At 46.5% G+C, this 25,257-nt stretch overlaps 1 protein-coding gene across 2 annotated transcripts in view; it reads right to left on the bottom strand.

Moving 5' to 3' along the window:
* Positions 1–4,876: 4,876 nt before the first annotated feature.
* Positions 4,877–25,257, bottom strand: part of SLC9A5 (solute carrier family 9 member A5) — a 241,337-nt gene continuing 220,956 nt past the window's right edge. Inside the window, exons 14-16 of one of the 2 annotated variants that reach the window (XM_068260279.1) lie at positions 14,135–14,204; positions 9,453–9,575; positions 4,877–5,704 (exon numbers count right to left, since the gene is read on the bottom strand). In XM_068260279.1, the coding sequence (XP_068116380.1) occupies positions 5,238–5,704; positions 9,453–9,575; positions 14,135–14,204 (660 nt within the window). In that variant the 3' untranslated portion in view covers positions 4,877–5,237. Of the gene's footprint in view, positions 5,705–9,452; positions 9,576–14,134; positions 14,205–17,966; positions 18,054–25,257 lie in introns of those variants that run through there. The other variant, XM_068260280.1, reaches the window with a different exon arrangement.

Genomic DNA, 25,257 nt, shown 5'->3' with positions numbered 1-25,257 from the left:
GCGCTGAGGGGTGGATCGGGACTCCGGATGACGTCATCACGATCGTCGTCATGGCGACGGGGGAAGCCCTAAAGGAAATCCCGCTCAGAACAGGATTTCCTTATGAATAATAGTGCCGGCGCCGATCGGAGGGGTGGGAGGGATGCAGAAGGGAGGGGGGCATCATGTAGCTAGCCTAGCTACATGACTGAAAAAAACAATTAAAAAAAATAGCGCTGCGCTGCCTCCCTGGCGATCTTAATAGAACGCCAGGGAGGTTAAACTACCAGCAAGCAAGAAAATACTCAAAATAATTTTGATAGTACTTTTTCACCAACTTTTAGGTACTTTTTCAATTGTAAAACGCTTAAAAGACATTTTAAAGACAATATGAAAATTATCATCCAGGAGAAAAAGTCAATTGCATTTGGGCTTGTGCATCTTATATTCCGAATGTTTGGGATTTGGTATATTAGCAGGCCTCAGCCTCCTGCATGGCCGTCTGTCCCCCTCCTAAGCGCGGCGCTGGAGTTGAGAGCCGCTGGTCACATGGGGCCGCAGTGCAGAGCAGGAGGTATGCCAGGATATTGTGGCTGTTGATGTGTCCTGAATGGAGTTCAGCCGGCTTGGCTGGAGGATAGAGGCATGCTATTGGTGCAGAGCCACTATTACTGATCCAGGATCCAGTGACGAGTCCTCCATCTGCTTCTCCATCTTCAACACCGGCGCCCGCTGATCCCCGTCGTTACTTCCTGGTCTGCTGCCCTCTCATTGCGTGACCCTAGCAGCTCACATGCGTTGGATTATCCTGGCATACCTGCCGCTTTGCACTGCAGCTGCATGAGACCAGCAACTCCAGGGCTGTGCTTAGGAGAGGGACAAGCGGCCACTCAGACTGCCTTGGCTGACACCCACCAGCACCCGGCCTCTGCAACGTCCAGAACAAGCTGCCTTGGGCTGTGGGCTGGCCATTACCCCCTTGCCTCCTTCAGCCTCTGCTGCTGGTGTTTTGGATTGGATCCCACAGCCCACACCACTGTCCCTCTCCCACAGAACAATGGACACCTGGTACTCAAAATTCTAAGACATTGTACCTCCTTTATTCATTCCCAATGTCTTTATATTTTGCATCTGCTTGTAGTTTTGTTCCTGATTCTGATTGGTGTAGAAATATTAATACCATATATTCTGGGGTATAAGACGACTCCCCAACTTTTCCAGTTAAAATATAGAGTTTGGGATATACTCGCCGTATAAGACTACCCCTCTTCCAACTCACACCAAATAAAATTTTTGAAAACATCATATACTGGTGCTAAGTATGAACAGATACTGGTGGTGTACTGTATGTGGTACCCAGTATATAACAGTATACAGACGATTGACTGGTTGGATTGGTCAACTCTCCTTCTCCCTAAGTGGATTGGTCAGCTCTCCTCGTCTACCTGTTTATCAGAGCGGTATGGAAGAATAGATTGCGCTGTGCCCATAAAACACGCCTCTTTCACCCTTCTGACCCGCCCTTGTATCCTATTTACCGCCTCCTCTGCATCTCAGATCTTACACGTGTGCACCGGCACAGCTTCACTACAGTCCTCAGCAGCGAGATCTGATAGGTGGTAACAGGATAGAGCGTATCACCCGACATCAATGACACCCGGCGTATAAGAAGAGTCCTGACTTTTCAGATTTTCAAGGGTTAAAAAGTAGTCTTATACGCCAGAATATACTGTATTTCTGTGATTAGAGAAGCTCATTCGAACCTAGGTCTCCTGCGTCAGAGGCAAGGCCCTTAACCAGTATCCTATCCAGCCACTGCAGCACATTCTGTTGCTATGGAGGTGGAGGGAGGGGCACAAAATAAGGCGCCTGAGCCAGAGAGGTAATGAGAAGAACAACGCCCTAGGGCAAGACGATCCTGTGCTCTGGGTCTCTCGGTGACACATAGATTCTGGGCAGACCAGCCACCAAGTACTCTATAGCTTACTTGTATCCGCCTTGTACAATTTATATGGGACGGGGGTCCTAGGAATCTTGAAGGCCCCTGCCCGTGATTACGTAACCTCATGTCCAAATTCTATCCGGCCCCGAGAGTACCTGCAAAGGGCTTCTTGTATAACCACAGACCAGTAAAACATTCCAACGTGAAGCATCAGGAGGGAGAATTTATACAAGCATGAACATTATAAACAAGCAAAATAAATAAATACATGAATATATAAATTATTTAGATCAAAGTCATACATTTGTACAACCCACGATTCGGTTGGTCTTTGTAAATCAAACAAAAAAAACATAAAAAACAAATCAAAATACAGCTGGACGTTTCAAGAGCCTCAAACAGTCCTGAGACTCTGTGCACCGCAGTCATGGAGAACTCGTGGATCTCCAACGATGAAGAGAGGTACCTCAAGAGCCTGCGGCACCAAACTGTGCAAACAGCAAACATACTGTGCAAATCTGAGTAATCCCCATCAGCCAATCACATATCAGTTTACCAAACTGATGCGGGCTAGTTTAGCTTGTGCGTTTACTTAAGGTTAAATACAAAAGCCCAGAAATGCAAACATATTTCCCTAATCGCCTCATTTTTGCAGCAGTAGAGAACTGTATAATAGCCGCTAGTTAAAGCAAACCTAAACCGAAGATACATTTATAAGATAATTAATTGTATGTGTGTTTGTGTTAATATATAAAATCTCCCTGCAGTCGCCTACTCCTATGGTCAATTTGATTTTAACTCTAAAGTCTGCATAGCAGCCATTTTAGTGTGTACATTATGGTTCATTCAGGTGCCAACAAAAAATAAATAATGAAGTGTTTGCTAACCCAGCAGTGTTTGCTAACCCAGATAAAACTAACTGGCTTCTGTTTACTCTTCAGAAAAGCTGTGGCTGCAGTTTGACTTGTTGTTCAACTGCTTCATTTGCATACAAATAACACTGCTTATTAACTCTTTCAATTTATAATAAAGCAATTAAAAGTGGTGGACACAGGTAGTTTCTAGGTAGTCTTTAATTATACGTACCCCTGTTTGTCTCAGAGGCGCTCAAACCTATTGCTTGGCCTAATGAGTAGTGCTCCCATTTTTGCCTGCGTTGCATTTGTGGAGTTGAATAAATTATTTGTCAATTCTGTTTTATCGAGACTCAAGTGAGTTTTCTTTTTTGTAAGAGGGAGGTAAGTCCACCCTAACATCCCCCTCTGCTTTTAAGCGTTTTTAAAACGTTTTACTCTACTCTGGCGCCCTGTATACTGAGTTTTTGCTGATCTTCTAGTCCACCTTGGGTGGAGGGGTGCATCCCCATCTACTATCTACAGAGAGCGACTTCTTAACCTGAGTGGGGTCAGGTCCTAATGCTCCCCACCTGCATTAAAAGTGGTTGCCTATGGGTAACCCGTGTTTGTGAGTATATATATATACATAAAATTGTATTGAACTCTTCATTTTACCTGACAATACTGCACCATATTGGGCTCTCGATTCTCTTCTTGTCTTTAAGTAAGACGTATGCACCTTATTCTGCTTACCACAGTTTAGTGAATACACCCACATATCACATATCAGTTTAGGCACCCTTTAAAGTGATACTGAGCAAGTTTAAAAATCACAATTTGTACTACACCTGGGGCTTCCTCCAGCCCACCGTAGGCCGGGAGGTCCCCCAGTGTCCTCCTGCCTCCTCTCCAGGTCTGTTGGCGTCATAAAACCGGCTGCTATGCGTCATCACACTGGTCGGCACGCGTCATCATGCCAGCTAACATGAGAGTCCTGCGCATGCGTGGTTGGGAGTTAGAGAACTGTGCATACGCAGGTCGGCGTGATGATACGTATCGGCCGGCATGATGACGTGTAACGTGCGCGGCACATGTGAAAACTCACCTATAACAACCGTGAACAGAACAGTTGTATATATTAAAGTGAACCCGAGGTGAAAGTAAACTGATGAGATACATCATTTTTTCAGTTTTATGTGCCCTCCAGGCTAAAAGCTCCCTCGCCGTCCTCCTCCACCACCTGGATATTCGACAATCGGCTCCGGTATGTCCGCCGGTCTGGGGCCAACTGCAAATGCGCAGCCTGGCCAAGCGCTCCCCCACTGTGCTCCTGTTGCTGCATTCAGCGCCTGCGTGAGCGCGACGGGGTAGCATGTGCGGCCATACTGTGCCTGCACCGACTGGATGCCCCAGGTATGTATAAATTTGTACATAAATGTTCTCTCCCTCGCCATCTCAGGTATACTTTAATTAACCCCCTTGGCGTTATAATTCTTTCCATATTTTAGGGTCTAAACCTGGAAAAAAATCACCCTAAAACCTGGAAAAAATCATGCTGCACACCTCCCTGGCTCCAGCGCTACAGTTATGCCTCCATCCTCCGGGTGGCACTGCAACTCTAAAGTGAAATTGCCGTCTGTCTTCATGACGACAGCCGGCGATCTCACCAGCAGGAAGCAGAGCCACGGAAGAGAGGAAGAAGAATGGGGGCCGACGTTCGGATCCCCCGGGAGGTACTGTATGTACAAACACCCGCTGCGCGCTATACTCTGCACACAGCCTCCGGGTGCCTACCCCGAGCACAGGTCGGGATTACCGCTCTTAGCTGCGGTTTTCCGCCTTGACTCTAGCTTCGGGACTACCGCCAAGGAGGTTAACTGTTTCTTTAGTCTGATTACACCTCTTTGACACTGCAGCTGTCCTTGGTAGGTTTTGGGGCTCCAGATCAATACAGTGGTTGGGGCCCCATATAAAATTCGCACCGGGGCCCCAAGCTTCTTAGCTACGCCACTGGAACTTACCTCCTTTTCCGTCCAGAAGTCCTCTCCTACAGGGGCAGGTAATGATAAGAAATATTTCTAATGTGGACGAAAATAACAGTAAAAACTTGACAGAAGTCTTTAAGCCTTTTGCATCCCATCCAAGATGTAATAAACCCATTTTAGCTGGAGTTAAGTTAAACGCAGCAAGCAATTAACCAGAAGTTGTTCTGTACCTCAGCATCCTACTGCACACCCTGACAATGAACAACTTCTTTTGGGTTATCTTTCATCATATCTAACTTCAAAGTAACCATGAATAGTAAAATATGAATTGCTTGGCAGATGTTTGTTGAAGCCACTGATCCCTCTACTAATCTAGCAGAACTTCATTCCTTTTCCTGTCCAGTGTAACTTTGGCTGATCACAACAAACAAGATCCAGGTGGCATCTTGCTCTTGTCAGTTTCTCCTTGGCCAGACACAAGTCTCCCATAATGCCTCAGATTTTAGAAGACCGATGCAGTTGTAAAAGTCTCTTGCTATGACTGTGTCTGCTGTGCCGAGGACTCACGCCAGAAACGTCCTCTCTAGGCATTAAGGGTTGTAGTTCTTGCTGCTGGATATTTGTAGGCTCCCGGTGGCTTTTCGCACCTTGGGACGGAGGGTTAGTAAAAGGAAAACTACAGGTCTCTGGAAGAGTCTGAAGGACAGGAGGAGTACGGACATCATGCCTGAGACATCTGGTTGCATCGACCTGAAGATCAGGGACTGGAGGTGAGCCAATGCTTTCCAGAGAGGAGAGGCTTTGCTTCCAGGACTTCTTGAGGTCCACGGGGACAATTTTTGTTGTCTCTGAAGAAATGCACACCGCGTTCTGGTCTGCATCCCCTTTCCACGGCAGCACTTTCTCAGCCATGGTTGGCGATGGTGGCACCTGACGAGGACTCTGACAGATTCCCAACATTCCTGCAAACACAAAAACGTTGTCAGACCTCAAGCATTGTTATAGATTATTAAAGGAGCGTCTTAGATTAGCCAAAATTTATCCAAGGATATTTACTGTATTAATTAAAGCCAAGTGCCAAGTGCAAAAATCAAGCCTCCGTGGAAGCGTAGCGCGGCGCGAAACGGTCTTCAGGCAGCTGTACTCTGCACCCACTGAACTGTGCACCAGGACCGGTATGTCTTGCTGCACGTGTTAGTACCTGGAATGCTGCTAATTGCACCTTAAAGTGGATCCGAGGTGAACTTTTACTCATTGCATAATTGTGTTCCTTTCCTATTGTTTATAGTGCATTCCTCAAGCCAAATACTTTTTTGTTTTAATACTCCAATTCCCTATAAACTAAATAAACCACGCCCGCAGGTTTTCAGAGAGCCTTGGCAGTAGCAAGGGCTCATGGGAGCTCAGTCTGGGCAGGGGGATGAGGAGGTGTTACTAGCCATTGATTTCAGAGGCAGAGGGGAGGAGGGGGATTAGCTTCTTTTCACAGTCTGAGTGCTGATGGTGCAGATAAGCCTGCCTGTGTGTAATGTTTACAAATAACATGGCTGCTGTCATTTTATCACATGAAGAAATAATCATTTTCTATTAAAGCTGTGTGCAGCTAGATTTGCTGTGTAAACTATCTAAACTTTAGATAAGATATATAGACAAGTTACTTGTTATAGTTCGTTTTTCATCTCGGATCCGCTTTAAAAATGTAATAAACAGTTTATGCATGCAGTGCCGACCAACATTCTTTTTCTCCAATGAATGCACTGTATTAATTAAGCCAAGTTCTTTCATTTAATGCCACATATATGGACATTCTCATCATCAGAGACTTTGAAATGGCTCAAAAACTTTGTAGGATGCCCCCATGTGATCACCATCCGTGCAATAAACAAGGTCAAAAATGATGAAGCAAGTGAACTTCTCTGGCTGATAGCCAAGGTGATTATGGTTAGTGTTTACCTGTATTGTCAAATGCTGTCAGGTTTCAATAGATCTAAAGCTGTGTACACACTTGAAAGATTAATGAATTAATTAATTTTACCCCCTTCCATGTAGTATGAGAGCCATGCCTACACAGTCTATTCTATCGAGCTGAACTCCCCATCAGATAGAAATTATTGCAAGATGCGGCACACAAAGATGCTGTACACATGCAACAGATCAATATCTGCAAAAGTTCACTTCCTGCAAACGATCCATTCCTGCAAAATGCATTCATAGTCTACGATATCTGCAGATCTCATACACACCTTGTTGAACAGACATTCATCTGCAGATCAGATCCACCAGGATGGATCTTCAGATCTGCAGATGAATGTCCATTAAACCAGGTGTGTATGAGGATCTGCAGATATCGTAGACTATGAATGCATTTTGCAGGAACGGATCGTTTGCAGGAACTGATCATTTGCAGATACTGATCTGTTGCATGTGTACAGCATCTTTGTGTTCAGCATCTTGCAAAGATTTTTATCTGATGGGGAGTTCAGCTCAATAGAATAGACTGTGTAGAGTATGGCTCTCATACTACATGGAAGGTGGTAAAATTGGCCAGTCTTCTGCAAATGAACATTGGATGTGTATACGAAAGCACACACTTTCACAGGAGGTAAGACTGTGTGGCTAGGTCTATACTGTACATACACTATACAGAAATTGCGGCACACACACAAATGATGTCCCACAAACAACATTACCGCAGACAAGTCTTTTAAACCACCTTGTCTGCACACACCAATAAACCAAACAAATATGTTGTGTGAAAACTGTCCGTGCAAAGAAAAGCAAAATTTGACATAAATTGCGCACATCCTTTGGTACAGGGTTGTTTGAACGGCTAAACCTGCATTGTGTCAGCCTGCTTTGCCGCAAGAGCAATGAAAGTCTAAGGAGACTCTCACATTTATTGCAGTCCCTTGCAGTGCGCTGGAACTATCAGAGCCAACGCAAGGGCAACAGTGTGTTACCGCAAGCGCCTTGCTTAACGCACGGTGCTTGGGGTAATGGAAGTCTATGGGCGATGCTCTATGTGCGAATGACAGAGCGCGGTGCGTCGTGGCATGCATGCGTAGACTGATTGCAGTACTTCCAGCTTAGCAGGGAGTATGTCACTGAGTGGGGGCGGGGCTATGCATATGACCCTGTCAGTGCATTTTGTGGCAGGAGCACTGCATCCCTACTACAATGTAAGAAATAAATGTAAAACCAACCTTAAAGGAAACCAGAGCTGGAGAATAAGAAAGAATTGATACTTACCTGTGGCTTCCTCCAGCCCCATAAGCACAAGTGAGTCCCTCACCATCATCCAGCAGTCTGGCGTTCAGCCGCGATCAGCCCCAGTAACTGGTTCGGTCGTGTCAGGCATGGTCTTCTGCGCATGCAGAATTCTCTTATTCTCCAGCTGTGGTACACTTTAAAGAGAGTCTGAAGCGAGAATAGATCTCGCTTCAGACCTCATAGCTAGCAGGGGCATGCGTGCCCCTGCTAAAACGCCGCTATAGCGCGGCTTAACGGGGGTCCCTGTCCCCCCAAACCCCCTCCGAGCAGCGGGGGAGCGCTTCCTGGTTGGGGCAGGGCTAACCGCCGCAGCCCTGCCCCATGCGCGTCTGTCAGACGCGTACCTCCGCCTCTCCCCCGCCCCTCTCAGTCTTCCTTCACTGAGAGGGGCGGGGGAGAGGCGGCGATGCGCGTCTGATAGACGCGACTGGAGGCAGGGCTGCAGCCGTTAGCCCTGCCTCCAGGAAGATCAGCTCCAGCGACCTTTTTCCGACCCAGGTTTGCGGGGGGTGGGTTGGGGGTGAAGGGACCCCCGTTAAGCCGCGGGATAGCGGCGTTTTAGCAGGGGCACACGTGCCCCTGCTATATATAAGACCTGAAGCGAGATTTAGTCTCGCTTCAGTGTCTCTTTAACTACTTGACCACCACCAAATAGAGTATCTACATCCCTGTGTTTACACAAATATAAACAAATAATAAACAATTGGTTCTGTTTCTATTTTTAGAAACACTCTAACTCTGTATCGCCATCTTGTGACCAAAAAGTAAAACCACATCCAAATACCCTATTATACACCTTCCCATAGAAAAATGAAATACATTTTCATTATTTTTAAAAACCCGTGGAGGTCAAGTGGTTAATAATAGTCATCAAGCAACTCATGCTACCCATAGTACTACTTACCAGGGTACCCGGGGCTTCCTCCAGCCCCTGGCAGCCGCTATGTCCCTCCCTGCAACTCCGCTGGCCCCCATTCCCTGATGGTGCACACAGGTCGTCCTCTACTGCGCCTGCGTGAGCGCCGCTGTCAATCACCTCCACGTGGTCCAGAGCGTACTACACAGGCAGGCAACGGGGGCCAGCGGAGCTGCAGCGAGGCACATAGCGGCTGTCAGGGGCCAGAGGAAGCCCCGGGTAAGTAGTACTATGGTTAGCATGAGTTGCTTGATAACATTAAAAGATATTACCCAAATCAACTTTTTTTGGTTTAATGTCAGGATATCAAAAATGATGATGTTCAGGATTCCAAAGATTGATTTGAATTTAGGTGCAAGTAGATCTACAAATGGCCTCATCTAGTAGGTCGTGGTGGATCTAGTGGAAATAAGTGAGAACTTTTAAATTTAGGATCAGTGGTAAAATGTGGGCTAGAATGTATAAGAACCTGAGCTGAACTGACAGATAGGACAGATTCCAGAGTTCAATGCAATTACTCTTACCCGTGACTGTAACCCCTTGAAGGATCTCATCTGTTGCTCGGGCCACAAAGGTTATACCCTCGTCGTCCTCAACCTCCACTTCCGAACACTCCTCTTCCGAGTCCGCTGTCACCACTATGGACGCTGAGCAAAAGCGACAGTATGGCATTAGGCAGTGTGGAAAATGCTGCTGAAAATTCCACATTACAAACTTCGACCAGCTGATGGTGAGACTCAATTCTGCTGCTGGGTGTGGGCAGGGCCAATTTTGATGCCCATTTCAAGGCATCTCCAAAACTAATAAATAGGATGTCTGTAGCCTACATGTATTTGGCTTTGCAGACAGCAATGATGAATTCATAGGTTAGACCAGGTGTGTTAAACTCAAATACAAAGTGGGCCGGAATTGAACGCTGGAATCTAGTTGCAGGTCAACCTCAATGTCTACTGGCCAACTTCTTCCATTATAAAGTTCCCTGGTGTCTACTGGCTCCCCTGCAACCCCTATACAGTTCCCCAGTGTCTAGTGGTCCTCCCTCCCCTATACAGTTCCCTGGTGTCTAGTGGCCCCCATCCTCCCCTATACAGTTCCCTGGTGTTTAGTGCTTTCCCCCATTCCTCCCCATAGGGCTTCCCTGGTGATCTAGGGCTTCGCTTCCCATATAGCTTCCCTGGTAGTCTAGAGTGGGCCAAATATAATATATGTGAAGTGGGGAAACCACTTAGGGGCCAAATTTAATGGCTATGAGGGCCAGATTTGGCCCACGGGCCGGAGTTTGACATGTATAGGTTAGACACACACACAAAAAACACATACAGCTCGATTAGTTAATGAAGCTGTACCTGCCATTTATTGTTATGCTATTCAAGTAAACTTTTTTATTTTAATCGGAAGAGCCCATTTAGGTGTTAAAATTACCATTCATCCATGTCTTAATGGAACTAGCAGATGTGTATAAAGGTAGCCAGACATCTAGCGATGATGGGCAGATTCCACCAAGAGACAGATGTTGGCTGCCCAAACACCGCAGGCTGAATCCCGATTAATTTCGAGCTGAAATCGAACCGGAATCGGCCTTGTGATGCCGCATCCAACCGCTTCGCCGCCCAGCGCTTTCCTCCTAATGTTAAATGTGCCGTCCCCCGGTGCATAGTGCAATTTATACATTACCTGTCTGCGGCCTCCGGTAGCTCCGGGCACACTCTGTTCTTCACACACACGCGCCACGTGGTTGCCTAATAACGTGGCCGCGCACTTACTAAGCAACCACGTGGGGCGTGCGTGTATGTAGAGTGGAGAAATACCGGAGGCAGCGGAGATAAAATGGAGGGGGTGGACAGGTAATGTAAAACTTGCACTGGGCATGGGGGACACTTAACATTAGGGGGGACAGCGCCGGGGGTTTCGTCACGTTTGTCGATTGTCCCGAAATTGCATGCCGTTACTGCCCCGCACCCGATCGAGCAAATCGGCCCAACATCTTGCAGCATGCGCGATTGACTTATGCAACCAATTTTGTCCTGAAATTCGTCGCATTGTTGGTCCTGCATACACTTGGCGGCACGATTTTCATCCGATTATAATAATCGAATCGGATGGTCAATCGTCCGCCAAGTCGCCTGATGTATGGCCACCTTAAGAATTCCATAAAGCACCATCTGCTAAGCATAGCTCCTCGGTGCTCCCACAAGCAGTTGTCACGTCAGGCCTCTGCCTGGTTTGTCTATGCCTAGAAACAGCCCTGGGTGTGGGGATCTAAAGCCTTACACACATGCTAGATAAAACTCAACCAAGGCGGACAATAACGACCTTCTGTGCCTATAATCTAATGTGTGTACACCAGTCCACCAATACCCCTTAGCGCCTCCGCCAGTGATCAGTATGGCCATCCCCTTTACCCACCACATAGTAACTGGCCAATAGGCTAGTGACTGGGGCTGCTCAAATCCGATCCGGATGCCATTCGGATAGTAGCTATCCTGATTTCTCCCACTAAACCTTTGCGGGCTAGGCGGGGGGTCAATCTTACCTATCATGAAGTCTTCTTCGTCTGTCCCTCGGCGCCTCCCATGATGCGCTCCAATCCGGCGTCACGTGACTAAAAAACACTTCCTCCTTCCAGGTTGAAGGAGGAAGTGTATAGTCACGTGACGCCGGATTGGAGCGCATCATGGGAGGCGCCGAGGGACAGACGAAGAAGACTTCATGATAGGTAAGATTGACCCCCCGCCTAGCCCGCACAGGTTTAGTGGGAGAAATCAGGATAGCTACTATCCGAATGGCATCCGGATCGGATTTGAGCAGCCCTACTAGTGACACATCTGTACAGCCTCGGCCCTGCAGTGTCACCCAAAGGATCAGGTCCTGATCCCCGCCAGGTGACATGCCTCGTATGTGTGTCTGAAGGTGCGTACACACGCACTACTATAAGGAACGACGGGTCTGTCGGACCCTCCCGCTGGGCGGACGCTCCAGCGATAGTAGAGCATGTGTACAGTCTGTCGGCAGACTGATAAGGTTGTTTCTGAGCAATCCGCTGAGCGGATCGTTCAGAAACAGTGTTATCAGTCTGCAGACAGACTGTACACACGCTCTACTATCGCTGGAGCGTCCGCCCAGCGGGAGGGTTCGACAGACCCGTCGTTCCTTATAGTAGTGCGTGTGTACGCAACCTTGAGGCCTCTTGCACACTGCAAGTGATTCCGATTCAGATTCCGCTTTTTAATCAGTTTTTACATCCGATTCAGATTCCGATTTGCAGTGTGCAGGGAGCAAACTGCAAATCGGAATCTGAATCGGATATAAAAACTGATTAAAAAGCGAAATCTGAATCGGAATCACTTGCAGTGTGCAAGAGGCCTGAGGCTTCAGAGGAGAGGAAACACTGGACTGATACACTAGGAGATAAAGTCTCACTGATAACGAAAATTAAATCCCATCTAAAAAATAAAAATAAAAGATAACATAAAATCTAAAGCAGTGTCCTATCACTCTAAAGGTGCCCATTAACGATTGGCCGCCCGATTGTTGCGATTGATTATTATTATTTTAGTATTTATATAGCGCATCTTCTGCAGCGCCGTACAGAGTATATTGTCTTGTCACTGAACTGTCCCTCAGAGGGGCTCATAATCTATCCCTGCCGTAATCCTATGTCTATATCGTGTAGTGTATGTATCTTTGTCTAGGGCCAATTTAAGGGTAAGCCAATTAACTTATCTGCATGTTTTTTTGGGATGGGGTAGGAAACCGGAGTGCCCAGAAGAAACCCACGCAGACACGGGGAGAACATACAAACTCCTCGCAGATGTTGACCTCACTTTTGCGCTGCAAGGCGAGAGCGCTAACCACTACGCCACCGTGCTCCCAACGATCGGAAATAATTGTTCAGGCTCACCAAGGGAAAGGAAAATAATAAGCCATCCGTTTAGACTAAAATAATCATTCTGAAATTACAATCGAGGAACAATCGATAGAACGATCATTGTTCGTCAATCGGCAACTGATCTGTTCTGCTGTATGGTTGATCATTCATGAGATTGTACCATCAATGGGCATCTTTAGATTCCTTTCATACTGAAGGCAGCCATACCCTGGTCGATAGCCACCAGATCGACTAGCAGATAGATCCCTCTGTGATCGAATCTGATCAGAGAGGGATTGTATGGCTGCTTTTATGCAAACAGATTGTGAATCGATTTCAGCATGAAACCGATTCACAATCTGTGGAGCTGCAGCTGCCGCCACCCGAACCCCCCCCCCCCCCCCCTCATACATTACCTGATCCGGCCGGTACAAGTCCCCCGGTCTCCGCTGTCTCTACTCCGCTCTGGGCTTCAGCTTCACTTTACTTCCTGTCAGGGAAAGTTTAAACAGTAGAGGGCGCTCTACTGTTTAAACTTCCCCCGGCAGGAAGTAAGTGAAGCCAGCCGGAGCCCAGCGCGGAGAAGGGAAGGCAGGGACACGCATTACCGCTAGCGTCGGTCGTCAACATTCGAACGCCACTAACGACGCACTCCCAACCCGCCAGCGATCGACCGAAATTTTCCGCATGGACAGATCGACGGGACCGATCGACTTTAGACAGAAATCGGTCAGCGTTTGCACATCAATTTCACAGCAGATTTGATCACAGTGATCGAATCTGCTGTGTATCGGCGGGAAATCGAGTAAGTGTATGGGCACCTTAAGTCTGTTGCAATCAGTCACAACAGACCACAGAGGGTGGCAATGTATAAGTGTTTGACCACTTTTAACCTAACCCCGAGGCCCCTTTCAAACTGGGGTGTTGCGTTACCCTGTTTTTACCACAGGGCAGCATGGTGGCATAGTGGTTAGCGCTCTCGCCTTGCAGTGCTGGGTCCCCAGTTCGAATCCCAGCCAGGTCAACATCTGCATGGAGTTTGTATGTCCTCCCCGTGTCTGCGTGGGTTTCCCCCAGGCCCTTAGGTTTCCTCCCACATCCCAAAAACATACAGATAAGTTAATTGGCTTCCCCCTAAATTGGCCCTAGACTACGATACATACACCACATCATACATACATAGAAATAGGACTATGGTAGGGATTAGATTGTGAGATTTGTTTTCGCGTTGCGGTGCGATGCAATCATCTAATTGCATCGTATCAGCAACGCAGGGCGGCAGTGTGAAACCGGCCTAACCCTAAAGCGGTCACGGTAGTATACAAGATCAGGTCTCACCTGTGTTGTGCCAGCTGACGGCTTTATTCTGCCTTCCGTTTCGCGGATCCAGCTCTATGCTCGTTCTCTTCTGTGTGGGAAAATTGGGAGAAGAAAAATAACATATAAGCAAATATATAAAACCCAAATCACGTAATGTTTCAAGAAGATCTACTGACAAGCATCAAAATACCAGATGTATAAACACATTCAGTTGTGTGTAAACAAGGGACAGAACCACTGATCAGGTGACCAGAGTATATCCGTTGTGTGTAAACAAGGGACAGAACCACTGATCAGGTGACCAGAGTATATCCGCTGTGTGTAAACAAGGGACAGAACCACTGATCAGGTGACCAGAGTATATCCGCTGTGTGTAAACAAGGGACAGAACCACTGATCAGGTGACCAGAGTATATCCGCTGTGTGTAAACAAGGGACAGAACCACTGATCAGGTGACCAGAGTATATCCGCTGTGTGTAAACAAGGGACAGAACCACTGATCAGGTGACCAGAGTATATCCGCTGTGTGTAAACAAGGGACAGAACCACTGATCAGGTGACCAGAGTATATCCGCTGTGTGTAAACAAGGGACAGAACCACTGATCAGGTGACCAGAGTATATCCGCTGTGTGTAAACAAGGGACAGAACCACTGATCAGGTGACCAGAGTATATCCGCTGTGTGTAAACAAGGGACAGAACCACTGATCAGGTGACCAGAGTATATCCGCTGTGTGTAAACAAGGGGCAGAACCACTGGTCAGGTGACCAGACTATCCGCTGTGTGTAAACAAGGGACAGAACCACTGATCAGGTGACCAGAGTATATCCGCTGTGTGTAAACAAGGGACAGAACCACTGATCAGGTGACCAGAGTATATCCGCTGTGTGTAAACAAGGGACAGAACCACTGATCAGGTGACCAGAGTATATCCGCTGTGTGTAAACAAGGGACAGAACCACTGATCAGGTGACCAGAGTATATCCGCTGTGTGTAAACAAGGGGCAGAACCACTGGTCAGGTGACCAGAGTATAGTCCTCCTGAAGGAGGACAAAGGTGCCCTAGACCTGTACACCTGCCTTGCCTTTAGGCCCGGTTCCCAGTTGCGCTGGATCATGTGTGGGCAGCGGGTGTGGACAGTGTAGCTCTGATAGTCTGCTGTGGTCCGGCTGGAGCCTGGGGCAGATGCATTACCTCCATAGGCTATATGGGGAATGCATCCGCCTGCCTGGCATTATCAGGGACTGCACAGAAGTGCGGCCTGCTTACAGTAGCGGATCCAATGGATCTGTTGCAGAGTGACAAGTGTGAACCATTCCTACATAATAGGAGCCTTTACATATAGAAATATTAAAAAAAGCATGTGCACCTTCCGTCCGTTACTGTGTAGCTTTATTAGCAGATGACTTAATGGAAACTCTTCAATCACAACATATCCAATCGTGACGGGATGTGTGGCAGCAGTGAGAGTGGCGGTGGGTGGCGGGCACAAACGGGGAACTACCGACGGACGTTTCGCTTCAACAGACACAGCGTGACCAAGCATCTGTTGACGCGAAACGGCTGTCGCTAGTCCCCCATTTGTGCCCGCCACCCACCTCCATTTACATAGCTGCCCCACATCCCGTCACGATTGGCTATGTTGTGATAGAAGATTCTCCATGAAGTCATCCGCTAATAAAGCTACACAGTAACGGACAGAAGGTGCACATGCTTTCTTTTATATGTGAAGATTCCTTTGTTTCTGCTACTTAAAGAGAAACTTTGACCAAGAAGTGAACTTTATCCCAATCAGTAGCTGATACCCCCTTTTACATGAGAAATCTGTTTCCTTTTCACAAACAGACCATCAGGGGGCGCTGTATGACTGATATTTTGGTGAAACCCCTCCCACAAGAAACTCTGAGAACCATGGTACTCCTGGCAGTTTCCTGTTTGTGAACCTTGTTGCATTGTGGGAAATAGCTGTTTACAGCTGTTTCCAAATGCCAAAAAAACATGCAGCAGCTACATCACCTGCCAGCAGTAAAAATGTCACCATGTGATAAATGTCAGAATGTAAATCAGGGATTTAAAAGATTTTACAATGGGCAAACACTGACTAAATCATTTACACATAATTATTGTATAAATGAAGCACTTTTTTAATTACATTATTTTCACTGGAGTTCCTCTTTAAACTGAGCACGTCTCATATATTGCAGAGGACTGGATCAAGCAGCTGTTGTGTGAGTATTGTTATATTTCTTTCTCACTTGATTGCCACTTTATAGAGAGTGCCGCGCTACTGTTACTCTTTTGTATAAAATAAAATAGGAAGCCGTTCACTGTCAGTTTTGCTATGCAGTTAGATGGACAAAAAATGTCAGTTTTACCTTCAAGTGGGAGCAGTAGAGTGTTGTACCGTGTTAGCCATGAGTAAAAGCAAGGCGTTTTGAATCAGGATGATACCATTTATTGGCCAACTTAGAGATGGATAAACAGTGAGCTTTCGGCTTATAAAAAGCCTTCGTCAGACTTGGTTCCTGACAAACACTGAAAAACACAGCTTATATATACGTACATACACACAAGAAACATTCTGTCAAGTGGGAACACTGAGGCTCGAACTGAGAACGGACATTGTTTTGTCCATTTTCACAAAACTGACAGTGATACTACGTAATATATAGGAGTGGTTCACACTTGTCACTCTGCAACAGATCCATTGGATCCGTTGCGGTAAGCAGGCCTCACTTCTGTGCAGTCCATGATAACCCCGGGCAGACGGATGCATTCCCCCATAAAGCCTATAGGGGTAACCGATCTGCCCCATGCACCAGCCAGACCACAGCAGACTATCAGAGTGGACACTACACTGTGGCAGTGACCTGTGTCCCCGACGGCCAGCACAGAGTGCTGATGGATGAAGCGGTCACTTGAGACAATGGCAGGTGGAAAGCTTTGCCATTGAGCAGACAGAGACCGATGACAAAAGGACAGACAGAGGTTAGAAAAGCCAGACATCAAACAATGCCACAGACTGTACTGTGCCGGGTCAAGGCATGGGAAGCATGATCTGTTTATTCACCCCATTGTGCTTAACTCTAAGCAATAGGTTTCCATGAATTTCTAAAGGTGCCCATATACAGTGGAACCATGGTTCGTGAGCATACTTAGTTCCGGAAACAAGCTTGTAATCCAAAGCACTCATATTAAAGCGAATTTGCCCATAAGAATAAATGGAAGCCCAGTTGATTCGTTCCACAATCCAAAAACAGTTATAGTAAAATAGCATAAAATAAAAATGTAAACAAGACTTACACTATAACTTACAGAATCATTGCCATCTGGTGGCTCACACCAACCAATTTTTTATGTGTGGCTTTAACCTCCCTAGCGGTATGATTACTTTCAGATTTTTGTCATAAAGCGGTGCAATTTTTTCACAAGCTTTTAGACCTTTAAAATCATACCGCTAGATAGATCTGGGGCAGACCTGCACATTACACGCCTCCCAAGGATCCAACTCGGGGTTACCTCTCTGAGCTGTGGATTTCCAGCCCGAGTCTGACTCGGGGTTACTGCTAAGGAGGTTAAAGGGACTCCGAGCACCTCTCATGGGCATGCCTTTAAGCCAGACAACTTCCAACAAAGTCGTGCTATGACCCCTCTGGAGGAGCCTCTTGCAATGGCCATGCGTGTCACTTCCTCTTCCTGCTTCATTCAGCGATGTACTTTTCGAACAGGTAAATTTGAATGATAGGAGTCGCCCAATAGGAGAAATTAATGTAATTATAAGACGATAAAAATCGTCTATATGATAACACATATTGTTTATAAAATAGGAGGATAAGTCATAGCAGGATTGAATATGATTTCATTTATTAAATGCGAACAGCACTGTGACAACGCATTTCTCCGCGTAAGCCGCTTCTTCAGGTCAAATAAGTGCCTTAAAATAAAACAAGGAATGGCGCTCAGAATACTCAAATGTGGATAAAATACATACAACAAATAGGGCATAATAAAAATTGCATAAAATATATATATATATATATATATATATATATATATATATATATATATATATACACACAAGACTCATCCACTCATATTAACACATACTAATACACATACCATTGTAATGTTCAGTCTGGTGGTGTCATAATGGCTATCTATGTACCACATATATAATTCAAAAATATATACAAAATAAATAAAAATATAATATTAGGAAAGATGTTAAAAAACTGGCATCTGGCTTATGTGAATGTCAAATGTAAAAGCCCTATAGCAGTATGTATATCATATATAGAAACCATTAGCTGCATGGTGATATAAAGTGTATAAACCATAAGCAGCATTGTGCTATAGAACAAGCTGCTTACCTAACCCCAAAACATGGTGGTCATTTGGCATGAGTGTGTATATGCAGAAGGATCTAAATGGCTGTTTGGTCCGCTTTTGTGACATGTATGCATACCCAATGGTGTGCTGAGGGGCCACAGATACTTTTGTAACAGAGAAGACAGGGGTGACCCAGAAGTTATAACATAGCCAAGATGGCAGCCACAATTTTTAAATTGAAATCAAATGAAAACTATTTGGTGCAGAACGGCGATTCAGGTCAGGCATCAAATGAAAGAGGGGAGCACAAGCTATAGAAAGGTATGCATCTTTAAGTACTTTACAGTACTGGTCGGAGTCTTAAAGGCATGCCCATTGGAGGTGCTCGGAGTCCTTTTAACAAGGAACTTATCCAATGACAGTTACTTTTGAGGATGTCATGGAAATGTCACATTGCACGGTCTCTACACTCAGATTTTTTATTTATTGTATTTATAAAGCGCCAACATATTATGCAGCGCTGGACATTAGATTAGGTTACAGACAATATTTAGGGGTGACATACAGCAATAAGACAATACAGGACAGAGAGGTGGTTGGGGGTGGATGGGGACTCATTGAAGGCGGTCGTGAAGGAGCGGTTGGAGGGGTAGGATGAAAGCCAGGTCAGTGCGATGTTGTGAATGCCCATGGACTGGAGGGACTGGAGGAGAAGGGGATGATCTACTGTGTCAAAAGCTGCTGAAAGGTCAAGGAGGAGGAGAATGGAGTATTTACTTTCAGCTTTAGCTAAGGCAAGGTCATTGACCACTTTGGTGAGACCAGTTTCAGTTGAGTGGGCAGGCCGAAATCCAGATTGCAGTGGGTCTAGCAGTGAGTTGGCATTGAGGTACTGGGTCAGGAGTTTGTGAACCAGACGCTCAAGGAGTTTTGAGGCAAAGATTAACCACAATTAAGTACAATCCTGCAGTGCCAAAGGGAGAAGAACTATCAGCTCAATTGTGATGATGTGACGCAAGTATACTTTTTTTTTTGATTACATATCAAGTCAAAATTTCACAAAAACATTTGCTTGTATATCAAAGCACTCTTAAACCAAGTTACTCTCAATCCAAGGTTTTACTGTATCTAGCAATGATAGGCAGATCGACCAAGAGACAAATCTCTCTCTGATCAAATCTGATTACTGAGTAATCGGTCGGCTGCCTACACACCGTAGGCTGATTCCTGATCAGCCTGCGATGAAATCGGCTCCTGACCGGCTCACAGGGTTCTGCCGTCATAGAGACAGGCAGAGGAAGTGAGCTGCGACGGGACACAGCGGGGATTCAGCGGCAAGATCGGCAGGAGCGACAAAAACGGCAGAGCAGAGAGGACGTTCTGAGGAGTACAGGTCAGCTTTAAGGTGGGCTCCTAGGCTGAGGGCACCTAGGGGAGGCAAGGAAAGGGGTGTGAACTTGGGGGGGGTCAAAGTTTTGCTGGTGGGCTTCATGAATTGCAGTTAAGCCACTGCCAGTAGCAATTCCAATACTTTGATCCATGGAGTTGATCTAACTGCATTTCTGGGGTTAGAAGCAATATACTGGTCCTCCTGTGGGGTCAAATAATTCCCAGGTGTCTTTGTTTGGCCTTCTCTGGAGCAGAACTGCTGGAACTGTGAGAGGATGACCTTGATAGACATGTGTCCAGTGCACTCATCGGATGTAAAGAAACACCTGGGTGACATTACCTTAAAAAGGCGCTCATGTGAAAGGCAACCATGGGGAACAGAGGATGCTTTTTAACTCTCCTCTGATATAGAGTTTCCCAAACCTGTCTTAGGAACAGGCTAACAATAGCTCGTCTGCTAGAGGCCTCGTCTTTATTTCCCAAGTCCATTAATCCAAAAGACAAGCTTGACTCAATAGGGCAGTCCTCACACGGTCATGGTCCATTTTGCCCGAAAAGATCAAGAGGTGGCTTTGCAGGATACTCAGTGGAGCAGAGATGACGGTCTTTAATCATCGGCCCCACGTGGAGAAAAGGATAAACTTACTTAGTGACTGTCGGAAACCTGAGCAAGACGGCAATTTGGAGGAATCAATCAAGTTTTCCAGTAAATGAGGGGACGTCGCGGAGGACAGCAAATCTCGCTACTTTCAGCCACTTGAGGAGGTTAATTGGACACTTGGAATTGTTTTCATGTGTTCCTGAATCTTTATTGGAAACAGAGGCTGTGTGTGACTGAGACAGGCCTGGGGACATGCGCCAATCCTGCTCGGGGTACGAGCGCCGAGGAGGGTTCAGCCAAGATGCTCTGCTTGGAAAGACGGTTGGATCCTGCTGAATGTACTTCAATATAAGACGGGGAATAAAGGACAAAGACTGTTTTAATCAATGGGCCATTCATCTGTATAGAAAAGCACATGTGTGATAAGATGAAAGGCAGACTCTTTTTTTTCTATTACGTCTGACAGTAAGTGGTAATAAACACAGAACGAATGATCGGGGGGTTATTTCCTACATATTTAAAGGACCACTATAAAAAAAATCGTAACATTTAAAATACATGTACACACATACAAATAAGAAATATGTTTCTTCCAGAGTAAAATGAGCCGTAAATTACTTTTCTCCTATTTTGCTGTCACAAACAGTAGAAATCTGACAGAACCGACAGGTTTTTGACTAGCCCATCTCCTCATGGGGGAATTCTCTGGGCTTTTTTTTCTTTCAAAAGCACTTAGTGAATGGCAGTTGCTCCGTCCAACTGCCAAAAAAGCGTGCAGCAAGCAAGGAGGCTGGGCAGCATCTTTGTATAAATCCTTTTCAAGGAATTTCTTTATAAACAATAAAACCCTTGCTGAGAATCCCCCATGAAGAGACGGACTGATCCAAAACCTGTCAGTTCTGACAGATTTCTACTACCTACTGTATGAGACAGCAACATAGGAGAAAAATAATGTCTGGCTCATTTTACTCTGGAAGAAACATACTTCTTATTTGTATATGTCGACACATATTTTACATTTTTTTGCGATAGTGGTCCTTTAAATGTTTGCTACCTATGGCACTTTCAATCTTTTATTTCCTCTCTGCCCTAAGGCTAAAGGTGCGTACACACCTAACAACTGATGTTGGGGATCGGAACCTGACATAGCTGGGCCGGCCTGTACAGACGGGTGTCCGTTGTGTAGCTGGCAATGCGTTCTGTTGCTGTGGGTGGAGGGAGTGGAGGGACGACTGAGCGGTGCGTGTGACGTCACACGGCGGGAGGGGGAGCGGCGTCTTCAGAGAAGTTGGCTGCCGCTCGGGAAAGTTTATCTGCCGGGGGTCGCTTGCCCAGCAGCCGCTGCAGATCGGGGTCCTCTGTACACACGCCTAACTATCAGCTGAGGTGGTCATTATCGGCCGCCTCTAGTCACAGTAGTGCGTTGAAATTCACAGCAGTGCGTTGCAGTGCGTTGTAACGACTACATTGTAACGTGGACCGTCGCACTGCAATGCTCCGCCTATGCAACGTTCACAGTGCAGGCGGTGCAGTTTAACGGCGTACAGCGTCCCAACGCACTTCATGCAGTGCGTTACTTCAAAACGCGTAGGTTAACAGTGACAAGGAAGCATACTTTACATTGACTGTTTGCTTCACTGTATGTCTCAACTCTCGGATAACCTTTGGCGCAACTTTTCGCTTCCGTTGCGTTCCTGCTTTTACAGTAGGCACGCAGGTGAAAACTCGGGATTGTGTTTCCTGCACATCTATTTTGCACCCCCCCCCCCCCCAAGTTTTATAAACTTACACTCACGTCAGTTTTCAGAAGCTAGGAGGTGGCTTTGCCCCCTACCCCAAATCCCCTCCCCCTCCCCCCTCTCCTCACCTAAAGCTAAAAAAATCATTTTTGAGTGGCGTGATCGTTTTTAATACCGCTTCTAAAGACATGTATGATAAGCTCTCTAGGCCTTCAGAACAAGGGGATCCGGACACAACGTATGCTTCCATGATGGTAGTTTGGTGTCTGCTTCAGACAAAGTAAAAAAGGGAGAAAAAAAAGGGAAAAGAGGGGGAGTAGATTAAAACCAGACTGAAAATCCATCACCCTCTCAGCACCGCAAGGCTCTCACTGGAAAATATAACTCAGAGCATCATCTATGGATTACTTAGGCAGGAGGCTTCCCCGGCTAGTCAGTATATTGTCAAGCTTGTAAAGTCTCGGAGCCCAGAGGAAATGAGGGCTTGCAGCTCCAAGAAGGACTGTTAAGCCGCGGCCGCAGAACGCTTGTTGGCACCGTCCGTGGTGGGACACGTCTCCCCCTCTCCAAATCACATTCATCTGCTCCGGGCTCTTGCGGTGCTGGCAGCACTTGGGGTACAGGGATTTTGCATTAATAAGGAGAGTTTTTGCTTCCAGATTGCTGACTTAGCATTCGCTGCTACGGCACAGTGTGGTGGGTCCCACTTTACTGGGGCAAGCTGATACTCTCTCTCTTTAGTTTTTCCACCACGTTTGCACAGACTTCGCTGAAACAAAAGAAAAGTTGTTTTATGGTAAGGGTTGTTTTCATACCTCAGGAACACATGTCGGTATAAATCCTTCCTCACCACAAAACGGTGGGACGTACAAAGAGCAAAACTCCTATTAAAGGAAAAAGTACCTGAAAGGTGGTTTCTGGTTCTTTCTTACCAATAGGTGTATCCAGTTCCCCCTTAAACTTCCTAAAAGTCGTTTTAACACTACACATGAGGAAAATCAGCTTAAATCCCACAGCAGTTCCAATTTTTTTCTTCCCTCCCTCGCACTACTCGCTAAGAGGGATCACCAAGCCTCCAAAACAACCCTCATATTCATGCACAGCATCTCCAACTCTAAGCGGACCATGCTGTTCCTCCGTGCACCAACCTGAGTTCCTGGAGCCACCAAAGACAATGTCCTCCCAACTCCAAGGGGACCATGCTGTTCCTCCCTGCACCAACCTGGCTTCCTAGAGCCACCACAGACAATGCCCTCCCGACTCCAAGCAGACCATGCTGTTCCTCCCTGCACCAACCTGGCTTCCTGGAGCCACCACAGACAATGCCATCCTAACTCCAAGAGGACCATGCTGTTCCACCTTTCACTTACCTGGCTTCCTGGAGCCACCAAAGACAATGCCCTCCTAACTCGAAGCAGACCATGCTGTTCCTTCTTGCACCAACCTGGCTTCCAGGAGCCACCAAAGACAATGCCCTCCCTACAATGGGATACATCGCTCACCCATGGGGGAAGAATGGTGGGGCAGATGTGTGACAGGCCCCTCCCAAAAATACCTGAACCGTAGCCAAGCCCCTCTCTCCACAGCCATTGACCAGAATGAGAGGAGGGTGTCAGTGGCTGCATATAACCCAATGGTGAAGAAGGGAGTGAGTGAGTGGCAGGGATGGATTTACTTTTTTCACCCCTCCCTGGTCAACTGTTACCAATCTCCACCCATAACATCCACACATGCATCATTTCCCCTAAAAACAAGTCACAAACATAAAATCAAATAAAATCCATATATCCTCCAAGGTTTGTAAAACAGGAATAAGTTATCTTTGATCCTCCCATGACCCTTCCTTAGCTTCACCCAAACACCATTCCTAAAACCATACCAACTTTTCATTTAAACCATCGAAATCACAATAAGTTGGAAAATCACATAGTTAGCCAGCATGTCGCCTAAGTCCCTGCCATGGGAGATGAGCTTTGTTGGCCCTGGCACCAGGAAATGGCTTGGTCTCTACCACCCATGGCACAGAATCTAAGTGACTACTGGTCTTCACCAGAGCTTCCTGTAAGAAGCGATGGGCTCCACCACTAGTGGCCAGCTGACAACTTTGCTGCTAGTAGTCATCAGCTTGTAGTCCCCGAGATCTCCCCACTGGAAACAGAGAAAACAGGGCAACACTGAGCTATAGCCTAGATGTGAGGTCCACGCCTATATCAAGAGGTAGCATCAAGAAAGCCAAGGGTCCGTACAGGCGGCAGACAACATGGACATAAGGAAAGGGGAAGGGGCAGGGTAGGCAGCAAACCAGTGGGTAAGTTCCAGTAAGTGTATCTTCACATCTTAATTGAACTACACTCCATGGGATTAAGCCAGTGCCACGCTGCAAACTAAGAACACCGCACACGATCGGCAAAATGTCCAACCCCGCCGAAAAACAAAAACCTACACAGGGCTGTATTGAACTACAGACACTACATGTTTCAGGCATCAGGTGTCACAAATGTCTCCCTATTTGTCACACCTTATAAAGGGGAGATGTGGAAAACATGCCGTGTGATTGTCTGTACTCCTATACACAATGATATTACTGTAACACAACAAAATTGTGCTGCCGCTTTATTTGTTTGTAAAGCAAATCGGCCAGGATAGAGTAGAAGCCATGGTCGGGGGAAGACAGAGCTGAAGCAGAGCCCGGTCACAAGGCAAAGGGTCACAACAGGGAGTCAGTATTTGCTCACTAATTAGTGTAGCAGGGAACTGCTCTCACACATAAGCTGCAGAAATTACAGCCATGTCACCGTGCAGGCGCTCATGAAAGCAATGTATCCCTGAGTGTGGAAACTAGGTACAGCACCCCCCCCCCCCCCCCCCCCCCCCAAAGTCATGTACACCATGAACAACAAATACGCAAGCATATAGTGCTGCACAAAAAGCCGGAGTGAAGTATGAACATATAGACACCTATTTGTCCCGCAGACAGTGTGTCCCACACATCCCACCAATAATCTGACAGCATGTGCCCCAAATCGCATAACCTGGCAGCATGTCCCCCAAATAGCACAATCAGCATGCTTCCAAATCAC

The sequence above is a fragment of the Hyperolius riggenbachi genome, chromosome 11 (assembly GCF_040937935.1).
Source record: "Hyperolius riggenbachi isolate aHypRig1 chromosome 11, aHypRig1.pri, whole genome shotgun sequence".
Lineage (NCBI taxonomy): Eukaryota > Metazoa > Chordata > Amphibia > Anura > Hyperoliidae > Hyperolius > Hyperolius riggenbachi.
Note: the sequence above shows the minus strand (reverse complement) of the source record. Positions and strands in the feature narration are given on the sequence as shown.